This window comes from Perna viridis, chromosome 4 (assembly GCF_037379345.1).
Source record: "Perna viridis isolate PV_CMFRI_1.1 ecotype Kerala chromosome 4, ASM3737934v1, whole genome shotgun sequence".
Classification (NCBI taxonomy): domain Eukaryota; kingdom Metazoa; phylum Mollusca; class Bivalvia; order Mytilida; family Mytilidae; genus Perna; species Perna viridis.
The window spans coordinates 5,212,108-5,238,108 of NC_142448.1; the positions used below are offsets into that span (position 1 = coordinate 5,212,108).

At 33.7% G+C, this 26,001-nt stretch overlaps 2 protein-coding genes across 7 annotated transcripts; one reads left to right on the forward strand and one right to left on the reverse strand.

Moving 5' to 3' along the window:
* Positions 1-12,823: 12,823 nt before the first annotated feature.
* On the forward strand, positions 12,824-16,364 carry LOC148618542 (ectonucleotide pyrophosphatase/phosphodiesterase family member 5-like). Of its 3 annotated transcripts, none has more exons than XM_088577600.1 (3): positions 12,824-13,191; positions 13,790-14,517; positions 15,291-15,737. In XM_088577600.1, the coding sequence occupies exons 1-3, from the start codon at positions 12,936-12,938 to the stop codon at positions 15,297-15,299; spliced, it is 993 nt and encodes a 330-aa protein (XP_088433726.1). In that variant the 5' UTR covers positions 12,824-12,935; the 3' UTR covers positions 15,300-15,737. The 3 variants fall into 3 exon arrangements, with proteins under 3 accessions (XP_088433726.1, XP_088433723.1, XP_088433724.1); XM_088577597.1 differs by lacking the exon at positions 15,291-15,737 and adding an exon at positions 15,858-16,364 and having other exon boundaries at positions 12,833-13,191; XM_088577598.1 differs by lacking the exons at positions 12,824-13,191; positions 15,291-15,737 and adding exons at positions 13,405-13,558; positions 15,858-16,364.
* A 1,351-nt stretch (positions 16,365-17,715) lies between these two features.
* On the reverse strand, positions 17,716-24,072 carry LOC148618543 (uncharacterized). Of its 4 annotated transcripts, none has more exons than XM_088577604.1 (4): positions 23,961-24,072; positions 20,399-20,487; positions 20,053-20,187; positions 17,716-18,018 (listed from the first exon to the last, which is right to left on the reverse strand). In XM_088577604.1, the coding sequence occupies exons 1-4, from the start codon at positions 23,980-23,982 to the stop codon at positions 17,863-17,865; spliced, it is 402 nt and encodes a 133-aa protein (XP_088433730.1). In that variant the 5' UTR covers positions 23,983-24,072; the 3' UTR covers positions 17,716-17,862. The 4 variants fall into 4 exon arrangements, with proteins under 4 accessions (XP_088433730.1, XP_088433727.1, XP_088433729.1 ...); XM_088577601.1 differs by having other exon boundaries at positions 20,399-20,574; positions 23,961-24,055; XM_088577603.1 differs by having other exon boundaries at positions 20,399-20,566; positions 23,961-24,036.
* Between the last annotated feature and the right edge of the window lie 1,929 nt (positions 24,073-26,001).

Sequence of the window (26,001 nt, forward strand, 5' to 3'; positions counted from 1 at the left end):
TCATTTTGTTTTCTTTTTATATGACCACAAAAAGTATGGGCCATATAAATTGGTATGGCTTAGTCATCTGCATCATCACCATCTAGAAACACTTGGTTTTCATGTAATAATTTGAACATCAACTGGTTGATCTTTATAAAATTTTATAAAAAGGTTTCAAACCACAAATGGGAAGGTTGGTGAGGAATTGTAGGTTATGGCTGCAGCCATTTTAGAACTAGGGGCCAAAAAGAAGCATTTCATAGAATTGAACTATATAACTCCAGTGACAGGGATGTCTGTTATATGTTCTGTAAAATTCTATACCACAATGGTTAGACTGGTACCATTTTGTGAGTTAAAACTTTTTAGAAATTAGGAACCAGAAATAAGCATTTTCCTTATGTCCAGACAACAATTTGACTGTCAGTTAAGGGTCACTTTGAAATTGTATTACAAGGTGCTATAATACTAAAGGAAGGCAGTTAAAACTTTTTGTAATTAGGGGTCAAAAAGATCCAGAAACAAACATTTTCTGTCTGTCTGGACAATAACTTGAGGAAAGTGAGTGGATTGCTTTAAAATTGTATTACAAGGTGCCATATCACAAAAGGAAGACAGGGATTGATTTGGGGGTTATAACTTGAGCCAAGTAAAAATAAGGTTCCATAAAGAAGCCAGAAACAAATATTTTCTTCTGATTTCTAAATAATAACTTCAGTAAAAGTGAATGGATCACTTTGAAATTGAAACACAAGGTGCCATACCCCAAAGGAAGGTTCAGATTGATTTCGGAGGTTTCAGCTGGAACCATTTAGTAATAAGGGTCCAAAAATAACAACTTTGATTCTGGTAAAATTCTTATCCTGTGTAAAATATCTAATTGTAATCAAAATGCAAAGCTGTAACTAGTTTCAATGGCGTGTCCATTCTTTCCCTAACTGCTCTGGGTTTGACATGTCGCATCCAGCTGCGCCCTGTAAAGTAGTTTATAGCCTAACACTGCAATCAGTCCAGTAACATTAGAACAACATCAGACCTATATCAAATACCTTCTTTTAAGGACCACTGTGACAACCACGTGTAAGCTGTGCACATAGATCGTTGTATAATTTTACCTGCGTCACGAACTGAAATCAGGTCTAGTATCAACCTGACTCCATCCATCTGTTCGTCATGATTAGGGGATACCTACTTTGTGTAATCTATAACTCAAAAAATATCAGACCAATATTATTCAAACTTTGCACTGTGTTTATATACACAATGAAGATGTGCACCTCATGTATTGGACAAAATCGATTTTTTTCTTTATATGGCAACAAAAATTTTTTTGGTCAACAAAAGTTAAATGATTTCACGACAACTGCACACACTAACTGAGAAACAGCCGTTGAAAACAAAAAAAAATTTATATGATACAGCCTTAAACTCTACTAAACTTATTAAAAGCTTCTCAAAAATAAAAATAAAAGAAACTCCCCAAACCATGGTTCACAGAATCTTGCCATGACCTTCGTGTAACTACACAAAAATTGTTCACTTATAAATAAAAATCCAAATAATGGTGAGTACAGAAAAAACATTCACTCTTTCCGTTCTAAATATAGAAGGCGGTGTAAAGAAGAAGAGAAAAATACAAAGCACAAATCTAAAATAAGATATCAAACAACTTCAATAGGGATCCTAAATCTTTTTGGAACCTGATAAATAAACTAAACAGGTTATCAGAAAGCAATAAAGACAAAAAGATCTATGAAGAAGAATTTATAATTTTTTTAAGGACATGAATTCAGGTCATACAAAAAATAACAATTTTCACAAAATGATAATTTCAAACATTAAGAATAATCTTACAGAAAATAATCTCAATAATGAACACACTCTCAACAACAGAATAGACTCAAATGAATTATTAAAAGCAAGTGCCTCTTTCATATATTATCAAAACATGAAGTCCCGATTAAAATTTTTAATATGGTTTATTATATGTATCAAAACACAAAATGCCGAATTAAAGTCCCAAACGGTTTAAGTCAATATTTTCCCTCCAGTTATGGAGTTAAACAAGGCGATGTCCTCAGTCCCACCCTTTATAATTTGTTTATAAATGGTATTTTTGATCAGCTTAAAATGAACCAATATTAATAAAAATTACATCACTGATGTATGCAGATAATATAATTCTGCTGTCAGAAACAGAAAAAGGCCTGCAAAATGCACTCAACATTCTTAATGATTTTTGCATTTCATGGAAACTCGAAGTAAACACACACACAAAAAAAAAACAAAAATAATAATGTTCAATTCAAATGGTAAAAGTTTTCTCAACCACTTTAGTATTGATAAAAATATGCTAGACACAGTAAAATCTTACTGCTACCTGGGCATTACATTTAACTACAATGGTAATTTTAAACTATCAAAAAATAACCTAATGGGGAAGGGAAGGAAAGCCTGGTTTCAAATAAAAAAATGTCATATCTGTAGATGTTCCTTGTAATTTACTTGAAAAGTTTGACACTTTGGTAATACCTGTAATTCTTTAGGGAAGTGAGGTCTGGGGAGCTGCAAAAACTTTCAGTGACTCTGACCCATATGAACATTTAAATTTGAAATTCATAAAAGAAATCCTTGGAGTAAATAGTAAAACTACAAACATTGCATGCTTAGCAGAACTGAACAGAACATCTCTACATCTAAAAGTTCAATTGAATACGATTAAATTTTTAAACCATATCCTTAACTCCCCTGATACACTAGTTTATGAAATGTTCAGGGAAGTTAAAAACAACAACTTGTGGATGTCCCATGTAAAAAAATATACTAAATAAATTAGGGTTCTGTCATCTTAACTTTCAACTTAATAACCTTCAAGTTATATCAAAAGAATCGAACGAGGACTACACGATCAATTTAAGCAAAATTTAGTAGGCTCACTAACTATGAGTGAAAAACTCATTTTTTCCGTAAAATGTTTATTCCGTCTAAAAGACCCCCATATATTGATTTATGTAAAGCTAAAATAGAAAGAACTATCATCAGTAAATTTCTTTTGAGTGCATATGCACTAGAAATAGAAAGGGTCGGTACAATAATATAGAGAGAAAAAACGTATTTGTAAATCACGTGATGGTGGGAACATTGAGGATGAATATCATTTCTTCTCGGTGTGCACCCACTACGCACCGCAAAGAAATCAATACAGAATGAAATTGGACAACCGTAATTTAATTTCTTCATCAAAACCTCACCTCACACCAAGAGATATAGCATATACATTAACATTAGCTCTATAGAAATATTAAAAATAACTATCTAATTCATGAATAAATGATGGAATTGAAGGTCAATTCAATTTAACAGAAATTATATTATATATAACGTTTAAGTTATAGATTAATTTGCTTTTATCAGATTTACACCATTGTCGCACCATGGTTATAAATTTATTGTTTATACACAGGCATTTGGGACCAGGATTTTTTTCTCTCAAAAATATCATTAAATCATTTTGTTTCCATATTTGAGTTGTTATGTGTGTTCTCTGGCATGTCCGCTTGTATTTATTGCTGTTTATACTATGCATAGTTTTCATCTATATACTTCTCTAACTAGGCATTGTATAAACAGCAATAAATAGCAAGCGGACATGTCACAGAACACGCATAATAACTCAAATATGGAAACAAAATGATTTAATGATATTTTTGAGAAAAAAAATCCTGGTCCCAACTGCCTGTGTGTTTATAGTTTAGTTTATATCTAATGTAAATTACATTACATTTTTTTTGTTCATGCCACAACCATTAACTGTAAACGTGTTTGTGCAAATAAAATTGTCTAATTGTCTATAATGGAATCACCCTGTTGTCGTCATTGTAGTAGTTGTTGGCACCCTTTGGTTTATTTACAGTTTATCTAATCTTTTTGGAATTTTAACACATTGTTTAGAGGGACATGGTGGAGGGCCCTATAGATTTTGGGGGGTTTTGCACTACCTCATTTTTAGCTCACCTGGACAAACCAAACTCAGTATGAATGTTCTTTGGGATATTGTGCATAGAACTGGTTAGGGGATTTTTGATCCGTAGAAAAACATAATCGCTGTTAGTAAAAATAAAGCATAGGAGTCAGATAGACAGTTTTTCGCATAGATTTAAAACCGTTCAAGTTTAGCCAGTTAGTAAAATTGTTCGGCATGATGAGATCTATCTGTGATCAAATTTACGTGTAAATATGTTTAGCCATGTTTGAGTAATTGCCCTTTTCGACTTTTTTTTTCACTTCTTTTGAAATTCTTCTCCTCAGACACTACCAGACAAAATAGAACTAAACTTAGTATAAATGTTTCTTAGGGTATTGTGCATAGAACTGATGTGGGGATCGATTTTTGATTGGTCGAAAAATATGGCCGCCGTTACAAAAATAGAACTTAGAGGTCAGACAGTAGTTTTTTTTGGTTTTTTTTTTAGTGCTATTTTCAATGTTTTTCCTTTCAAAAGTTTTCTGCTCAGACGCTAGCTGACCAAATAGAACTAAACTTGGTATGAACGTTCCTGAAACATATATTTTGTCGTTTTTCACATGTATTACTCTCTGAAATCAATTGACACCCAATTTATTCGAAATTGGCATTTTTTTTAAGGTTTTCTTCACAATCTGATAATTTATAATTTTTTCATGGGTCAAAACATGACTGTCGTTACTAAACAAAAAAGAACATAGGGGTCAAATGCTTTTTTGCTATTTTTCCTCAACTATAAAATAGTAATGAAAATGAAAGCTGCTCACAAGATAAACATGATATTCTGAGTTGACTAGTGCAGGCAGTGTTGAAATTATTTTTTACGCAGCCATTTTCGAAATGGCTGCCATTTTGCGACCATTTTCAACAGTTGCTCAGATTCAAATGATTTTTGGTTTCATTATGTGTTTTAAGGTGATGACGAAAGATCGTTCTGGATGGCCTTTTCCCCGCTAATATTTTTACTTGCTTTGATTTCAATTATAATTGGTTTGTATTGTAAATGTGGTCTCCTGATATGGATGGTGATGATGAAAATGCTGGATAGCCATGGTTTAACTTCATTTTATGTTCTTTTTCAGCGATTGTATACTGGGCTAATGTCACCTCAGAACCGACGGAATAACAAGGCATAGGGGACCCCTGCCAAAATTTTGTCCAGAGGTTCTAAAACCAATTTTAAGGCATTTTCAACATTTTACAGTGCCTTAGGTACTCTTGGACTTACACCATTCATTAATACATGTTCAATTTCAGCAATGTTTTTGTCAAACATGGTAACAAAGCATGATACTATTACTTAGTTAAAAGGGCATGGTTTGCCAGGTGATCAATTCAGGTTCTTCAAGGACCTCTTGTTTTTTGTTCGATTAAAAAAGAATTGTATTCCTTATGACAATCCCTGCCTGTATCAGATTTCAGATATCTCTTACGGTTTTGAGTTATAAGGAGTCAAATAGGTCAAACCCCAACAGATTTTTTTTTTAAATTTTTGGTCCGATTCTAAAAAAAAAACTTATTTTATTCTTTACAAACAATCCTGCCTGCGTTTTTGGGGTTTTTGAAAAATACCTGATGTCACCAATCTATGACTGGAATTTCCCTACTATTTCTAAACACTACACAAAGATATAGTCCAAATGTAATTCCTTTCATATCATTCAATACCTCCTTTATAAAAAGTAAATATGATTCTTGCAATTATTCAGGTCAATAATATTCTATTATTTCTACTAATAAAATCGAGATATATATAGACTTCATGTCAACTCAAGATTTGAGGGACTTCTTTTTGGCTTTGAAAAATATTTAGTAATAAATTTCAATTGAGGGAATTTATTTCTTGCAGTAATATTGTGTCTGCAAGGATAAAAGGTGTTAGATATTTTCATTTTAACACACTTATATGTCAAATTACCTATCCTATCATTATTATTTTACTATTATGAACAGGAAGAAGACAGCAGTGATTTTAACAAAGTAAAATTTTATGAAAGTTTTTGAAAGTCTTGTGTTAAGGAAATTATTTTCTTAAACTGAAATTGGTTTTATATAAGTATAATTGTTATGTAGGATAAATAATCTGTTAATATAGCTTTTGAACATAAATGCAACTTTTTGATAGATTTAATAGTGGGAGAAAAGGTGAAATGGAACAAAATATGTAAATATTTGTGAAGATGGATCAGTAGTATAGATTGACATTCAGTTTATACATATTCTTAGTTGTATTTAATATGCAACTTATGATCAAAAATTTTATTTAACATCATGTAATCTTTTATTAATTTTTTTTTTCATACAATTTTCAAAAGAATCAAAAGCCGCTAGTGCCGTCAGCATTTGATTGAATCAAATTATAGATATTTCTTACGGTTCTCGGATTATAAGGGGTCAAAATGGACAAACCAAAAACAATCAACTTTTTTTTTATTTATGGTTTGATTTTGAAATTTCCTTATTAAATTCCTTATATATTTTTATTAACCTCCAAGTGGAGAATATGTAGATTACAAAACAGTTACTAACAAGCAAAATGAAAAATAAATACATATTCACATCATACTAACCATACAATACCATTCATGAACCATTCAATCACTCGAACATACACCAATCGTGTACATCCTGACATAGATATAAATAACTATCAACACAGTGATCATATATTATGTATCTTTCAGAAGAATAGAATGCAAGAAAAATTAATGAGGAGCAGGATTTACCAGAGAAACAACATGTAAAAAAAACCCAAAAAAACAAAAAATCATACACATTCGATTACATAAATACGCATATACTACTTCTTTCAACAAAACACACGCTTACGCACATTACACCCCCTCCACACACACATACACCAACAGACACTCACCAACACACACATCTTCACACACACACACACACACACACGTACGCACCATCTAACACACACGTCATCGCGATCACACTATCACAATATCACACGCACACTGTGAGTTACTTTAAATTGTATTTAATTACCAAATGTTAAGGACGAATAAAAGAAAAAAAGGATGACTGTATGTATAACGTTATAATCACTTGTCGAAATCCTTGCACATTCTGCAGATGACTGTACACAGTTAATTGCGACACATTCTGACTCATCATGACTCAGCTCGAAAAATCGGTCACTATTACAGGAGAGAATAGTTAGAGCTTGGGTTGTATTGTCCATATCATGCAGAGTTACGCTGAAATCGATAGGTCCAATGTTGATAATGTCACACCAGAATTTGTCTCTTTCTGAGTTGATACTAGAGCATGATGATATTATGTGTATAATAGGATCGTCGTAGAAATAACCACATTAAGAGCACACAACGAGATGACGAACCTGCACTGCGTTGTGAGGCGACTATGCTTCAATGAAATTGTCCATGCACGATGAGGTTCAGTCTTTGGATGAATGACTTTAAAATATTCAAACTCGCTGTCAGATTCTAATCTTTCCAGAAAATACTTTTCTTCCTCAGAATTGACTTAGTTTTTAATAATTCGTTTCCATAGTGGTGTTAATGGAAAATCACTTTTTCTGACTAGATTGTCAACAAATTGCATTAGGTCATTCTTTCTGAGGATTTGCATAATGTCATATATAAAACAGGCTTTTGACGTATTTGCTTGGTTGAGATGGAGGAGTAAGCGAGTAAAGAAAATCTGACGCGGTAAACTTCTAGATAAAAGGTTGCATAGTCTGCCGAAAAACTAGAGTTTCTTAATTTCGATTATGCACGTGATTGATGTCCAACCAATAAGTGAAGTACAAATATCGGTTCTAGTTCTTTTTGGTAGCTCTTGTATGTATGTATTTACAAACGTATCGATGTGCACGTTCGAGAAGTAAAATTTCATTTCCTGTTAAGGTTATTCCACAGTTCACAACCATAGAGAGTTTTTGAGTAGCAAAGTTGGAGGATCACTTTACTGCAAGATTTAGCATTTAAAATACTGGGATGCACACCTTGACGAATAATTGACATGCTCAATGATCGTATAGTCCTACATGCCACTAAAGTTCTTTTTATGGAGTTGAATTTGTCGTCTAAAGTAATCCCGACATGGTTCAATGAACTGGATACAGGGAGAATTTCACCATTAAGTTTCAATTTTAATTCCATTGGTCTCTTTGAGAATAACATAACTTGACTTTCGGCTTGTGAAAAGTTGAACTTCCATTGATTACTGTAGTTTGCACAAATGTCAATCATATTTTGCATAAGTTGAATATTACCAGATATTAATGCGATGTCATCTGCCTAGGCAGGACAGCCGGTCTGAATATCAATCAACACAGCACCTTTCACTTAAAATGTTTATCAATTGATTAATACAAACAAAGTACAGTTTAGCCGACATCAAGCTACCTTGACGAATTCCTCTTTCAAGATTAAAGAAACGAGAAAGTTTTATGTTTATATCTGACACAACTCGACAGTTTATCATATAATTTATCCAAAAGAGTCCAGAATTTTCAGGAAATTCCATTTTCAAACAATTTTACTTTGAGGCCATTATGGTCAACCGTGTCAAAGGCGTTTTGACTGTCAAGAAAGGTGACAATTACACTATAATTCCTCTCCATGTAGTGATGCACAGTCTCTTGAAGGTTGAAAGATGCAAACATGCTACACAAATGTTTCTGATATGCCAATTGTTGGGGACTGGGAAAGTTGGTGATCAGTTTGTCCATGCGACAATCCAGAAGTTTTTCAAATACCTTGCAGACTACTGGAATAAGAGAAATTCCTCTATGAATTTACGTCGGATTTGGATTTATTTCCACCTTTATATAAGGAAATAATAATAACACTCCTTTTCCAGATATATGGAATCTCACCATTTTCAAATATCAGATTAAACAATTTGCATAAGTGATCTGCTAACAAATTTCCGCCATATTTCAAATGTTCGTAGCATATTTCATCAACACCACATGTTTTTTTATTCGGAAGACTATGAAGAATTTTAGTGAGTTCAGCACGATCTACATTACGAATAGCAGAGTTATTATTCCTTCGACGAATTTCTAAAAGTTTTTCTTGTAATGTATCGTCGTTTTGACCATCAGGAATCTTAGCTATGTCTTCGAAGTGTTTTGAAAATACGTTACAGACATCAGATACACTGTGAAGCACCTTGTCGCCCGATTTTAATGCAACACAAATATTCTTTTTCTGTTTACGTGAGTTGATAATTGACCATGCTAGTTTTTGATATACCTCTATAGAATTCTGAATAGTTTCTGATACTAATGTGAAATAATCATCGTATGCTTTTCTGAGCTCATCGCGGAAGGATTTCTTCAGTGCTTTGTAGTTAGCATAAGACTCACAACTATATGATCTTGGTTTACCGTCAAGTATCCATGCATCCCGTAGACGCATTACATCTCGCTGTAGAGACATTTACCGATCATTCCAATAGGGTTTAAGGTGTTTACGGAATTTGACCAGGGGCAGAGTTTCAATAGCTGAATTAGACATAGCCTTAAGCAGTATATTATAATGTCATCACATTCAGGTTGAGAAAGCGTCCATAAATGTTGAGAGACAGCAAAACTATAGTCAATCACTTTACCAGTGTCAACCGCTTTGTCCCATGCAATCCTACATATAGTTGAATTTTCTAAGTTTGTGTTTTCAATATATGGAATTATTGTCAATGAGCACAACACGGGATAATGATCAGATACATCTACATCATGATCGTCCAAAACTTTAGCGCTGATAACATTCGACGAAATTTCTTTAGGTAAAAGAATGTGGTCTAACATGGTTGTGAGACCAGTCTGAAAACCTTGAAGTGTAAAGCATGGTCCTGGACATTTAACGTCACTGTTTACTGAAAAAGATATTAAAGTCATTTAACAATGTCTCAGCATAACGAGTGCGTTCAGAATCGTAAAAATCGTAACGTGAGCCTCTAATTTTGACATTAAAGTCTCCCATTAGAATCACATGACCATGTTCACTATATATGGAGTAAAGTTCATGCAACAAGTCTACATAATCTTTAAACAATTGAATCGAGAGTGAGGATGCAGGCATATATATCGTAAATATATACACGCGAATATTACTAGGCAAGTTAAACTCAATACCGATGATACGATCCGAGTCGACTTCAATTTCCCGTGTAACAAATTGGTCGTAAGATCGATGAATGAGCAAGGCCACACCCTTTTTATAGTTCGAAAAAGTTTGTAACTCAGGGTTTTGATAGTCCACGCTTTTTGAGTACGCTATGTATTCAGTGTTTATTTTGTTCAAGAAGTGAATATGACGCAGACGCAACCACTGCTCGGAGAGGGCACATACATGAAATGAATGATTCTCAAGACATTGATTAAGGTACGATGTTGCAGACATCACATCTTTACAGTTCCATGCCATTAAGTTAATTAAGTTATCCATTATGAATATTATTTGAGTCACTATATTCACTTCGTGGATAAAATTTGCTCCCTGAAATCCATTTTCCGACTTTTAAACCAGTTGGCCAAAACGAACGGTTGTGGATAAAGCCACTATCTTGCAATGAAACGTTTAATTGTGCAGAGTTTCTGGTTGAATTTGGGTTATCAAAGAAACGTATGAAAGTCACCTGAATGTTTCTCTCTTGTAAGTAGTCACGCATGTCTTTTTCAGAAGACGCCTTACTTATTCCACTGACGAAGAACCAATCGACACGGTTCCGATGTTAACCTTGAAATTAGTTGGTAACCACGTTCATATCACTGTTACATACAATTGGTATTTCACTACCTTTGAGACTCGTGGTACGATCATGATATGCAGATTGCTGTTCCATATGCTTATTAGCATAAGTGTCGTTCATAACAGGGCAATGTGTCTCATTTACTTTTTCCATATCTAAACTTAAGTTAACTTTTGGATCATTTACACACAGGCGCATTGTTTGTTTGTCGTGGTTGATTCTGTTCATAGGCATTTTGGGACCCGTTTTGCAATTTTGGATATTGGAAGCTGCTTGAACATTTGCCTCATTCGATGTGTCGGGAGTAGTATCATCCGCAATGTTTTTAACAGGTTTACTTTCATTAGCCTTCACTAAACCTTGTGTTTACACCAGTTGTTTTGTTGTTAATGAACTGTAAATCCATATGATTAAGTCTACACTTGTCCCTTGTGAAACGAGTTCGCTGGATGCGGTTGTGTCATGCTTAGCTACGCGAAGCTAACTTTATCATTTTTGTCGCTTTATTATAGTTGATACCTACTTAGTGTAATCTGTAGAATAATTATTCCCTAATCTAGATGCGTCGGCATTTACGTGAATTGTCCAGCCTTCAGTAAAGTCAAATCTATCAAAGTATAGCATTGAATGTGGTATTTAGATTGTATGTTACTCGCATTTAGTACAGTCGTTACATAAAACTGCCTACTTTTTAAATTCAGATTTTTATATAACTCAATGAAGAACTCAACAACAATCATTTTTGTTTTGTCGGCCATAAAATACATACAAAATAGTTCAATTATACCTCAAGGTTTTAGAAAAAATTGGGACAACTTGTCGTAACGGTAATTTTCTAAGTTAAAGGGACACAAATCCATAAAAAATAAGAAACCAGAACAAAACTAAAAAATCATTCAATATCTCGAAGCGTTAAGGAAAAAGTCAGGAAAACTCGTCGTCGCGGAAGGACGCAAAAGGACAAAACTATATATGAGGGGCATAATGACCACCCATTTTCCTAGACATTCATTATTTCTTTCTGATTCGTTAATCTGATTAAAAATCGTACTTTTTTTAAAGTTTATGGGCCTCTATATAGAAAACACCCCAAAGAAAACACAATATATCAATATCTAATAAAAAGTCGAATCGGGTATTTAGTCGTGGAAAAAGGGGGTTGGGACCATCCGTGCCCCGAATACACGTGGTCCGTCCATAAGATCTTGTAAATGTCTTTCTTCTGAGACCACTTGTTGGATTCTTCCGTGTATTGTAGGATTTGTTACAAAGCGTGTATCAGAGTGTATATAAAGTCTCCGGCATATATAACCGTCACTTTGATTTGCCAATTTTAATACGACGGCAGAACTATAGGTTTTCAGGGTAAAACTTATGCTTATTTCTTGCGTCTAAATACACATATTTTAGTGCTTTGACTACTTTAGCAGAACAATGCCAAGCGTTTAATTATAATCCATACTTGGGGTTCAAATTATGCGGTCGTATCAAGCTGCGTCTTGCGAAAAACTTTATTGTAGGAGTCGCGAGACTTAAAACCTTGTGAAAACAGCTCTTCTTAAACCACTTGGACTGTCACTACAATTTACCTACCATAGAAAATATGGTGAATGCAATTCCTCTGTGTGTGCTTGTCGAGTAGTTTCCATATTTGGTATTGTTACAAAGTGTAGACCTGCAGATACAATCATGTTAACAATTTTTATTATGGGAAATTTATGGTAATTGCAGTCATCTTCATCATATTTCTATTGTTTTGTTGTTACACTTTATCTTTTTATTTTTATCTATTTATTTTTTGTTTTTGTTGTTGTTGTTACTAATTTGATGAATTGTATCAGTTGTGAGCAATGCTTGTCGTCTGCTCGGTTCAATAAGATTTCTATACTCTCCTTCACGGGTGTTGTATAGTAACGTAAATGAAGCCTTAGTTTTACTCGCACAAGTGGTTTTTGCTAACATTATAATTTAAGTTATTTTTCTTTATCTACATCACGAAAGTCATTCGAACAATAAATGTGACTATCCTGTTTATAGATTATATGCATGTTCGTTAAGATGTAAACATATCAGCAAAAATGTTACAAGAGACAAGTTTCCTGTTAAAATACAAAATATTTTTGGAAAACCTCTGAGATAAAATATGGTGTAACAATGTTTATATATTGTGTACAAGTTTACCTAACACATGTTATCTACCATATGTATTGGTACCTTGTATCGCTCAGTGACGATGTACAGGCTAGTGTTGTTGTCTCTTGTTTTCGTTTTCTCTGAAGGAAGCCAAGTTTTATTGGTATCTATGGATGGATTTCGTTGGGACTATTTAAAGAAAACGTCGACACCGAATTTCGATATTCTTGCCAGCCGAGGGACTAAAGCTGAGTACATCAATAACACCTTTATAACAAAAACATTTCCATGCCATTACAGTATCGCCACTGGTATGTAGTTTTATTCTACCATTAAAGTATTGCCACTGGTAAGTAGTTTTATTCTACCATTACAGTATCGCCATTGGTGAGTAGTTTTATTCTACCATTCACAGTATTGCCACTGGTAGGTAGTTTTATTCTACCATGTACAATATCGCCACTGGTAGGTAGTTTTATTCTACCTTATAGTTAGTAGTTCTTATTTATACTGATAAGGTTAAAATTTTAGTGATCAGTCATAAACTTTTATTTTTAGGCGTCTTTTTATTTCATTTGAGATCTAAGTCATAACTGTTTTTGAGATAAAAACGAAAGAGACTTTGCTGGGTTTTTGACAAGCGCGAATCACCTTCCGTCTGATCGCATTGCTGAGTAGGTACGTTATATCTCTTTTATAAAACCACTACCTTAGAATGACTTAATACATGACGACTAGTTCATTTATCAGTAACGATATAATCGGGGCTTTTCGCTAATGCTTAGTTAAGATAAAGTTTTTCCTTTTATTTGGGTTCTTTTTATACTACGTTGGGACATTGCATTCGCCGTCTCTGGTTTAAAAAAGTAGTTATACATTTATTTGAAATATCGCCCTCCTTTCTATCAGGTCTATATGAAGAAACTCATGGAATCATTGGCAATGCTATGTACGATCCTGAATTTAACTCAACTTTCAAAATGTCGACAACAGAATCAAGATGGTGGGATGGAGGAGAACCAATCTGGGTTACAGTTAGGAAACATAATCTAAAGAGTGCTGTATACTTCTGGCCTGGCAGTGAGGCAGAAATTAGAGGTTATAGGCCTAATTATTGGAAACCGTACAAACAAGATGTCAAGTTCAATGACAGGGTGGACCAAGTAATTAAGTGGCTGACTGATAAGATTGATTTTGTTGCTTTGTATTTCCATGAACCTGATGCAACAGGACATCTGTATGGTCCTGATTCTTCAGAAGTTATCGACAAAGTGAAGTACATGGATTCTATATTGGGTTATATCATGGGTAAATTTGATTCCAGTGGTCTGTGGGACAAAGTGAACTTCATATTGACCAGTGATCATGGTATGTCCAGTATTGATACAGAGAACAAGGCAATAGATATCTCAGAACATGTCAATATGTCCAAAATACTCTTCACCGTGGATAACGGCCCAGTAATGCAGGTTCATCCCAAGAAAGGACAAATCGATTATGTCGTTAACAGTTTGAAATATGTCAATAATATGACCGTTTATAAGAAAGAAAACATTCCTGATGTTTGGCACTATGGTAAAAACAGGCGAGTGATGCCAGTTTTTTTACTTGCTGAAGAAGGATGGTCTATAACAAAGGTAAGTTATTCATTGTTCGTCAAATTTATTCCTTTTTGGTTTAAGTTTGTTTCATGAACAGTTCACTTTCCACTAATCGGGTTGATGCCACATAGAAACGTATTACTTTTGAGAAGGATGAAATCCTAACAATCATAAGTCCTTCATATCCTTTTTTCAACATCGGAACAAAATGTGAGAACTTGCCTTGCTTAATTGTATTGGATTTCCAAACTTCATAAGAATCCATACAAAGATAGGTATATCACTGGATCTTCATAGTGCTCTACAAAGGAGATGCCAATTCACCTTACGAAGATGTTGTCCGCAGTGAAAGATGGACAGCAAGCTAATTGTAATACTACCTACTCTTGCAGTGGCATTCCTTGAAAATCTGCAATCCCGCAGTTTTTCGGAAATTAGTTTCAAACTTTTTACATCTCAACTCTTTACACTACGTCGCAACATGACAAATTGAAACCCCGTTTAAAAGGGCTTATTCGTTAAATCTTTGTCTTATTCGAGAAATTATGTTGTTCTAGGTTACAACTTAGTAGGGTAAAGTGTACTACACAGAAAATCAGGTTTGCAGCATGCTCGATTTCCTAATCGATAACATATTTTTCATATCGGGGGAGCTATTATTCAGCAACAAGTTGGCATTCCAATGGGCACAAATTGTGCTCCTCTCCTAGCCGACTTGTTTTTTTTTTATCCATACGTAACTGAATTTCTTCAGAATCTCGTAAAGAATTAAAGAATAAAAGATGTTAATCCTTTAATTTCACATACAGATATACTGATGATGCACTGTCCATTAGCAACCCTTTTTGGTAAATGGTTACCTTCAACATATCCACCAGAGTTCGAAATAAAAGATACTACAGAGACAGATTGCTCGGCATCTTTTTTTTTTGGAACTTCATCTCGAATTCGAAAACAGTGGTCACCTCAGTACTAAGATTATGGTAAAAGAGACTACTTTAAATCATATTTTCCTTACATGTGCAGCAATATTCCTTCATTTCTTGCACATGGTGTTTATATTTCACAGTTGATTTGCTATGCTAGAGCAAGTACTAACTACTCTGATTGCCTTGAACGCCATAAATATCTGCGTAACGGACTTCTGATCGAATCAAGGGCATGAGAAAATGCGTCTCAAATAGTCTCTTACGGAATTCTTTTTTAGTTGATTAAATTCGCATTTTGTCAGTTTCCCATTCATTGTTAATATAACATCTAATAAATATTCAACTCGGTACTACTACCTCAGTGGTTCAACTGGGTGGTTACTGTATAATCAGAAATAAGATATTAATTTGTGGTGTTTGTGAACATAAAATTTCTTTCTTTAACAGAACAAGACGGCACTTAATAAGCGTGTACGGAAAGGTACACATGGTTATGACAACGGTCTCGCCAACATGAAACCGATTTTTCTAGCAGCAGGACCAGATATCAGAGCAAACCATACAACTCCAACATTTAGAAGCGTCGATATTTATCCAATGATATGTAAACTGTTAAAGATAGCACCGTCACCTAACAATGGTAGTTTACATTATACTTCCAACTTTCTTGTCACAGACAGCGACGCGAACGATAGCAGAAATCTATTGATTAATGACTTGTTGATTGCTCTAGTAATCGTGAATATAATGAAGAGTACATTTTAAAATCTTCGTTTTCTAACTAAATATTTTATGTACTGTTTTATGTGATAACATTTTCTTTTGTGTGAAAAACCGTTCGCAGATTAAACAAAAAAACAACCGAAGTTAAAGAATTGGAAAAGATACTCATGCTCTTACTAAATTTTGTGTATAGTTATATACTTCTTAAATTAAAACCCATAATAATTTCAATTTGGGCATACATTTTATAATGATTGAAAGAGTAATAAAGGGAACCAAGGTTATAACGATAATCAAAAGAATGTAATCCAGGAACAAAGCCCAGACATGGGAAACAGACATACACAACAAAGAACACATAGTAATTAAAATTAGGAAGTTTTCTTTAGTGCACTTCTGAAAAAAAAGTATCTTCCATATTAGTTATATAAAATTGAAAATTTAATTGTTTAATTATCAGTTATGTGAACTATTCTGACCTAATGTACCTTGGCACACATTAATAAAGGGTGGTGCACTTGAATATTAAGCAACATGAAATTTCATGTTACGCATTATTTGCGATGATGTATAGTTATTATGCGATTAAGCAATCGTACGCTTTGCATGAGATAATGATACTAAAATTTCAACTTTTCAGTGTCGATTGTGTGGTTGTTTAAGAAATACCAGTAAATCGCGGAAACTCATTTGATCATTGTTTTGCCACGGACTGACCATTATTTTACCCCGAGCGACAGCAAGGGGTAAAATATTTATGCCGATATTTTACACCTCGCTATCGCTCGGGGTGAAATACTGGTCAGCCCGTGGTAAAATAATGATAAACTGGAGTTTCCGTGATTTATTTCGATTCTAATAGGACAATTACGGTATTTTTACATTTTCGTGACCTATTACGGTAACCTTAGACCCGTCATATTTGTCCATATTTGTCTGTATACTTTAAGCTCTGTCAGTTGAAATTGTAGGTAGTGAAACTTGGTGCTTTGCATTATTAGAAAGGGCGAATTAAGTAGAATGATGTTATAAATGGTACTAGTTGTTTGCATTATAAGGTCACACATGGACAGGTACAACACATGGACTGAAATGTTTCATTCATTGACAATTATTTGTTTTCATACATGAAGGCGCGCGTGGCGAGTGCTACCATGTAAATCTGCAAGTGATTTCTACGGAATATAATATAACTTCTCTAAAACATAAAGTCTAATATTTTTTTTAATTAAATATGAATTTAATGTTCATTCACGCTACTATAATGAATGAAAACAGCTGATACACATCGGAATGTTACGTGTGGTTGTTTACATGACATAAGGTGGACAGTAATTTACACACACAAAAGCCACACCCAATAAGTCACGTGCTACTCATACCAACCACAGTTGTGGCGATTCATGTTACAATAAGGATATTTCTATAATGACGCTTGTTGGGAGTATAACGATATATGTTGAATGTATACTTATACTTGTTAATAGTGTAATGATAATTGTTGAAAGTATAATGATCATATGGAAAGAATTATACAAATCTGGATGTATTTCATTTGGCATCGTCCCACCTTAAAGACATACAAGGTTAAATACATTTATTTAGAATATTGAGAAGATAACCATGGATATATAAATAGCTGTAGATTCGATTTATAAAAGTAAGTCACTTCCTGTGGTTACTATATATATGCTGCCGATGCAGTAGTCATTTTAGTCTATATATGTTTTTATGGTGATGCTTGGCCAGTTTGTGTCTCTGAGTTAGATTGACGTCTGCTACATTGGTTGTTGAACAAAGGGCCTGAGTATTCTCCTGCCTGGCAAATTCTTAAATTACTCCGTCCAAAGTTAACACATCGCCCACCAATGCGCTGGGTTCTATACTGTATAAAATAGTTATTAATCTTCAATACACAATTTAACCATTCAAATTGTTCAACTAAAAAGGTTGAAGAATCACAAATACAAAAAAAAAAAAAAAGGACAACATAGATTTGTGTTGCTTACTAAGTACCTTTCAGTGCGTAAACATACAAAAAAAGCACTTTTAAAAATAAATAACTTTAGTAAGGGTGGCCCTCTCCCTTGGGTCAGTGTATGAATTTTTATGAATCATATTCGAGCTGAATTTTTGTGACAATAAATACGTATGCTTTCGGGATTTCCCCGCCGGATCAAGAAAAGGGAAAATGAAAAAAAAAAAAACAAAAAAAAAAAAACGCTAACAAAAATTATTACATGCAAGATATGATTATTCTTAAACCCAGATAATTATATTTTCGTTATCGGTACATGGTATACTAGTTACTTTATCGTCTTTGTACTTGGTCACTTACACGTCGTGTTACTATAACATCGTCCTTGTTCTATAAGAAGTAGAACGTTGACAGAGATACTATATACACATCACAACTGAATACATCAGATTAATGAAAAATGTGGGGTGATCCTGTAATTTTAACGGTCAACTTGACAGATATGAGGAAACAAAATCAGATTTAAACCCAACATGCTGCATAACTCATCTATATTAGTCCAGTCAATCTAGCAAAATTTTGCCCTTAATCTTAGCAAACTGCAACAAAAGATTTTTAAGTTCTGTGCTATAGCATTATGATCGAAATAAGCACAGAAAAAAGTCTATCTAAATCTCACGTACGGAAACATCAAAATAAGCATTTAATAACCATTGAAAAGGGGATGTAACTCAAAATGGCTAAAATAGCCCTAAAATTTAATAAAAAATCATAATCTGCTAAATACAATGTGGCAATAGTAGATATTTTAGCAGGATGACCGACAACTTAAAAAGAATTTTATTTTTATTTTTTTACCAAACAACAACTTAGTTTTAGAAACTAGTTAGTAAACCATGTGTCTATTTTTCATGATAATGAAGTTCAAGAATTCCAATTTTGATGAAGTAAATATTCTACTTTTTGTGCTCAAAAGATTCTTAAAACAATGGCAAAACTGTTGATAAAAAACTTGCAGAAATAAACAATACGTTTTTTCTTTTAAATTCAAAATGATGGAAGTGCCTGAAAATAAGCATTTTCTCTCATTAAAAATGTTCCAAAAACTTGAATATGCCTATCCTTATTCAAAATGTTCCATGTCATGTGCAGCATATTACGAGAGTAAGTCAATAAGGAAAAAAAGAAATTTACGTGAAATTGAAAAAAGGATCACAAATCTGACCAAAAAAAACCCCATTTTGTTTACGGAATTATATCCCCTTTCCACATTAATTTCCATTGCAAATTTGAAATGCATATTCTAAGGTTTCTGCACATTAGATTTTGTTAGACTTTTTCTGTGTATATTTTGGTCATAATGTTGCATATTTTAATCAAAACATTTACTGTTGCAGTTTGTTAAAGTTTAAAACTTATTTTAATGGACTGAAATCTGTTATGATATTGGTAATAAAGAGTGCAATACCATGTAAAGACCGAGGTCAAAGATTGACAGAAGTCGTAATTTTTTAGATAACATACTTGACTGGCGGGTCGCACCAAATAATAGTAGTCAATTAAGTTTGATTATCATGATGAAAACTGCGGAAGCATACAAAAATAAGTTAGAATTTGAATATGGACATGTCGCATATTTTTTGTCAAGTTGAATTGATACAAAACATCTCGAAAGTAGAAATGTTTACTTAAAAGAGATCGAAGAAACCTGCATAATGGAATATTGAAAAGGCTATTAAGAACCGCCTCAGCTTTATGTAATCAGATACTCTAGATAGCAATAATGTACTCCAGCGATACTAAAGGTTTGCTGGCAAAATTCTAACCTGAAGCCAACCTCTTACATTGTAGCAATGATAGATATTTCATGTAAATGGAAGTAGCAATTGGAATGTTTATTACATTTTTTAACTAAGAGGCTAGCTAGCCTTATTAACTTACAGTCTCGACATCTACATAACACTCGACGTCGTTCGGTGATGGTGTATCTGGAGCAAACCGTCGGATCTCATCGGGACTCAGGAAGCCGTCTCTAGCGGCATCTAACAAAGCTTGGTACCCCGAATTCGTTTGGCCCTGGGAAAATAACAAAGAAAATGAACCAGGAAGGTTTTGTTTTAAGTTTCTGGCGTATTTAAAGCGACAATTTGATTTTCCCTCGAAACTTATCGGATAAGAGAAAGCGTTTGTCATTAGAGCGTACACACCTGCTTAAGTTTTTCTCTACTATTTTTTTTTTCCTTTTATGTCTGGTGACATTCCACTTATTAAATTTAATTGATCATACCTGTGTATTCCCAAACTGAGAAGCAGCTACCATCCTTTTGTCAGATAATCTGATTCCCTCTAGCTCCGACAAATATCCAGAAAACAGCCCTATAACAACAGATATACGTAAAAAGCTCTCCATGATGCTTTCTTGTTCAACACTAACTTGTAGTAGCCGCTTTCTATTCTGAAAATCTAACAAAATTAAGACTGATGACAACACCCACCCCGTTCAATTAGAAATTATTATTGTTCCATTTGAATAAAATTTGGGTGTAATATTTAACTGATACGCTGCACATAAACCATTAGAGTTACTTGATAAAAAGGCATAATTGCGGAAAAGATCTAGCCGATATGCTAAATGTTCCAATTAAACATTGTTATAAAGAAAAGATAGACATTTGTTTTTATTTCCCGGATATTCTAGCGTTCATAATGCGTTAGATTGAACTCAATAAATACTTAATAAATAGAAAGATAACGCAATAGTTTACAGCAATTTCTGGTGTGTTTTTTTAAATTCGAATGGAAAGGTCAAATATCACATATTAAAAGAAGTCTTCAGACTTGTTTTATCACTCCATATAGATGATCATCGGTATATGTACATCCATTGTGCAAACAAACAGACGGAGTGCATAGGAAGTCAGGAGATCATAGAATTACATGTACTGATCATGTGATACTTCAGTTATTAAAGACAAATGGATAGATATTCTATTAAACAAACCACGGTGCCCATTAAGGGCAGTTCAAATTACAACAAGAATTGTTCATAAACAATTATCTCTGGTAAATCCAGAAGGGGCCAGCGGATTGGCACCTTTTTCTTTGAAAATTTTATTTCTCGCAATTTTATGTTTGTTAAAAAAATGTACCAGTGATAGCATGGAACATCCTGTTTTACAAATGTCGAATCTAAGCTTGAATTAAATAGTACCCAAGTTAACAACGAAATCCAAACATCTACGAACAACGATGATAGGCCCATACCATTATACAATGGCTGTATTAAAAGAAAGGGCGTCCTCTAGCCCTTAAAATAATGCAGGAATCATACTATGTGCAAGACCTTACTAGTCATTACCAAAAGTTAGTGTAACTGTACAAAATTAACACACAAGGTAATTATTTAAATTTAATATATATTATGGCAAGCCGTTGTGGACTTTATTCCCCATTTATTAATATCAATAAATATTTAATAACATGTAATAAATAATCAACAACATGTTAACAAATATGTATCAACGTGTGCATAAATGATTTATTGTTATCAACAAATGGATGAATTAGTAACATGTTGATAATTATTTATGAACGTGTTGGTAAATCATTTATGAATACAATGAAACGTCTCCAAACCGGCCACCACTGGGACAAGAAAAAATGGCCGGTTTATAGGGGTGGCCGGTTTTGTGAAAAATAGCAATGCATTCTAAGCGCTGTTTCCATTAATGTGTTCTATAACCCTACACCTTGTCAGTTTGTTGGTCGAGACATGTTTAATGCCAATTCAAAACTTTTGGCCTTTTATTACATTTCAAAGCTTGCATCATTTGTAAATGATTTGATTTTACAAACGGTACAATAAATTGAACACATATTAACATGTTAATAAATATTAATTAGCATGTTGTTAAATCTAGTTCAAGAAGACTTGTATGCCGGGAAATATCCAATATAATAAGCTTTACGAACACTTTTCCATGATCATGATTAGACCACCTATACTGGCATCCCCTTTATCACCACGTTAATAATTCATCTACACGTTAATAAAAAAATATTGATATCAATAAATGATTTAATAACATGTTAATAAATATTTATTTACGTGTTGATAAATCATGCAATTTACCAATATCAAAAATTAATTATTAACATGTTGATAAATCATTTATTGATATCAATATTTTTTTATTAACGTGTGAATAAATATGTCATATTTATTGATATCAATAAATGATGATTGATCGATATCAATAATTAATCCTTAATATAAAATAATTCCTTTTACTGATATCTATAATTGATTTATTGATATCAGTAATTATATATTAAATTCCACAACGGCTTGCCATAATATATAAATATATAACAAATAGGCTTCTGGAACAGGGTTATGTTGCTACAAGATTGAAGTCATCACTACAGAAGTTTTATGGTCGTCATCATGAACTCGTGGATCGTTATGGTGTATCCATCAGCACCATGAAAACTGATTTATTCAACGGGTCATAGTTTTCCTTTCCTCGTTTGTCTACCCCGGACTTTTTATGAGCAACTCGGCGGGTGTTTCTAGAAAAGCAGAGGACGCTTACCCTACCGGTGCATCTGGTCCATGCTCCCAGTTTTTAGTGGTGTCCGAGTTGCTCATTTATTTTTGTTACTTTATGTTCTTTGTTGTGTATGTCTGTTTTCCATGTCGGGTCTTTGTCCCTGGATTACATTCTTTTGATTACCGCTATAACATTGGATCCCTTGATTACTCTTTCAGCTCTTTTCAAAATATTTTTATTTTTTTTAATCAAAATTTGAATTAATATTTAAAAAAAAATAAATCCCAGGCACCCCCCCCCACCACCATAAGAAAATGGTTCGTGCCTTACGTGCAGTGATTTCTTCTTTACGTGATGTGGACAAAAAAATTCATGATGACGTGTGACCCCGGAACTTTTCGATCGTGTAAACTTCAATTCAGTCCGTAAAAGGCAAAATAGACGTCACAACGCCGATTAGAAAAATGCTGAACGAAATACACTTGGGTATTCTATCCAGTCACCCTAGAGTATTTATTCTATAGTGCCAAAAATAGTTTATTTGTTATTTACGTTCAATATTATCACAATTGATACATCTGGGACTCTGTTGATGACTTGTGGCGATTTTCGTAGTCAGAATATATTTTTTAATTCCAAAAACATGGGAATTTCGACTCCCGCGAAAATTTGCATAAATTCGACTCTACAAGTTATTGCGTGACTAAATTTAATTTTCTACATTAATAAAGCACCAAAACTAATTTTCAGGAAAGAATTTAAAAAAAACGTTAAAAATATTACCCCTATCCCTAGAAAACTGGTCTAAGTATCAAACTCAATTCTCATTCACAGCATACCGACACTGTGAAACTCATATTTTAGGCATCCATAATTAAGATAATGATTGACTCAACATATCTGATCAATTCAGGCGTTTGAATTTCTTTATAGGATTGCATTTACTATAAAATCAAGAAAAGGGGAATTTACAGAATTTCTTGATCACTCGTTATTATCTTCTTCCAGAATACCGTAGTTTAAACAAGTATTTGTGTGATACAGTGCATGTATATAGTGCCTAAGCTTTCAAATGAGCCCAAGTAATTAATAATTTAACGTTTCCAAGTCATGTCTCACTAACCACTTCTAACGTTTCTATTACTTTACATGTTAAAATGACATCTTAAAGTTGCATACCGTTGCGAAGCTTGGAAAAAAAGGCTTCCAAAATCATTATGCTAATGGTACAATGATTGTAGAAATTCTTCACAAAATTTACTTGAATAAATAATACTGAAAAATCCACATTTTTACCTTTCCTGCTAACTGACAGCATGGAGGCAAATTACTCACACATGTAAACAATATTCATACACTTTTGTAGTTAATTACATATATGATTTTAAAGAACACATTCTCAACCTTATTTTGACTACCTTTAATCATAATACACTCAAATAATGCACTTACAATGCATATGTCTAGGTTCAGTGCGTTTTTGGTACCATATAGGGGGTGCCATTTAACCCGGAAGTGGTTAGTGAGACCTTAAATAAGATGAGAAATTACCACCCCTACCCAAAAAAAACCTCAATATGAACCAAAATGTTATATTTAGCATATAATCGACGTTAAAAAGACCTGCTTGGTACTGGTGTTTTAATTATTGACGTATTCAACATACCTACTCATTTCAGGGGCGTAATGTTTCCAGTTTCAATGTGAAAATACTGTGTTTTTCACAGTAAATAGGGGATTTTTTAAAATTTCATATTTTCTTTCATTTTAAAACCTGTTATGTGTAATTTTTTTAAGTACCGTACTTCAAACATGCCTTTGCATATCTACACATATTTATTTAGCATCTTAGCTTTCTAATAAGCAAAGGCGATGGGCCATATCAAGGTATTTTTATCATGGGTAGGGGCAATTTTTGCACTAACTTGACTTGGTGACGATGATTGGGGGTTTTTACGGTCTTGACTATCCTTACAGATCTCGCACGACCGCCCCTTACTTGGATTCTGTTAGTAAATGTCTGTTAGTAGTTGGAGGTAGCGGAGCCCAGCCTTCGGGATACCCGACAGAAGAACTGTCAGAGTATGTCCTACTAGCGGTTGGGCTGCTCTGTTGACGCTCTGGCCTACTCCCAGACCCCACGTGGGTCCGAGAGTGTTTCCCCACTCTAACTGTTTGGGAGTACGTCAACGTGAAGAGTGACTTGACTTGGAAAAGTTCAAGTACTTATATATCTTGGGCACATTACAAAGCTATTACACTATAAAGTTGTATTTTAATATACAAAAGCTCTTTCGAATTGCGGTATTTGAAAAAAAACGCCAATTAACGGTGAAATGGAAGAAAAATGAAATTCCGGAAATTTCCCTTTTTTACGAAAAAACACATTATTGTCGCCTACATTCCTGAAATTAGCAAATATGTTGGATGCATCGATAATGAAAGCAATCGCCCGCAACATGCCCAGTGTACGCCGTGTATATGTTAAAAATTAACATTTTGGTTCGTGTTGAGGTATTTTTTTCCTAGGTACGGGTGGTAATTTTTGCACCAACTTTACTTGGAAAAGTTCAAATTTTAATTACCTCGCCGATTTGACAGCTTAGACGATATACAAATCTTCTGTATCACACAAAAGCTACGGTATTCTGGAAGAAGATAATAACGGGTGACATAGAAGAAATTCTGAAATTCTGTAAGTTCCACTTTTTACGATTTTATAGTAATTGTAACCCTATAAAAAAATCACACGCCTGAATTGTTCAGATATTTTGGGTAAATAATTATCTTTTAAATTATGAATGCCTAAAATATGAGTTTCACAGTGTCGGTATGCTGTGAATGAGAATTATGTTTGATACTGAGACCAGTTTTATAGGAGTAGGGGTAATATTTTTAACATTTTTTTGAAAATTCTCTCTTGAAAATTAGTTTTGGTGGTTTATTAATGTAGAAAATTAAATTTAGTCACGCAATAACTTGTTGAGTCGAATTTATGCAAATTTTCGCGGGAGTCAAAATTCCCATGTTTTTGGAATTAAAAAAATATATTCTGACTACGAAAATCGCCACAAGTCATCAGAGTCACAGCCAGGTGTATCAATTGTGATAATATTGAACGTAAATAACAAATAGCTATTTTTTACAATAGAATAAATACTCTAGGGTGGCTGGATAGGCTACCCGAAGTGCATTTTGTTCAGCATTTTTCTAATCGGCGTTGTGACGTCTATTTTGCCTTTTATGGACTGGTTTGAAGTTTACACGATCGAAAAGTTCCGGGGTCACACGTCATCATGAATTTTTTTGTCCACATCACGTAAAGAAGAAATCACTG

What these genes read in the sequence shown, in the direction of transcription:
- LOC148618542 (XM_088577597.1), top strand. Translation starts at nt 12,936, where the DNA reads ATGTTATCTACCATATGTATTGGTACCTTGTATCGCTCAGTGACGATG. An exon ending in CCATTACAGTATCGCCACTG is followed by an intron (nt 13,192 to 13,789) that starts GTATGTAGTTTT and finishes CCTTTCTATCAG; the next exon opens with GTCTATATGAAGAAACTCAT. An exon ending in AAGGATGGTCTATAACAAAG is followed by an intron (nt 14,518 to 15,857) that starts GTAAGTTATTCA and finishes TTTCTTTAACAG; the next exon opens with AACAAGACGGCACTTAATAA.
- LOC148618543 (XM_088577601.1), bottom strand. Translation starts at nt 23,982, where the DNA reads ATGCTGTCAGTTAGCAGGAAAG. An exon ending in GCTGTCAGTTAGCAGGAAAG is followed by an intron (nt 20,575 to 23,960) that starts GTAAAAATGTGG and finishes TAATTTTGTTAG; the next exon opens with ATTTTCAGAATAGAAAGCGG. An exon ending in GTTATGTAGATGTCGAGACT is followed by an intron (nt 18,019 to 20,052) that starts GTAAGTTAATAA and finishes TATTTTATACAG; the next exon opens with TATAGAACCCAGCGCATTGG.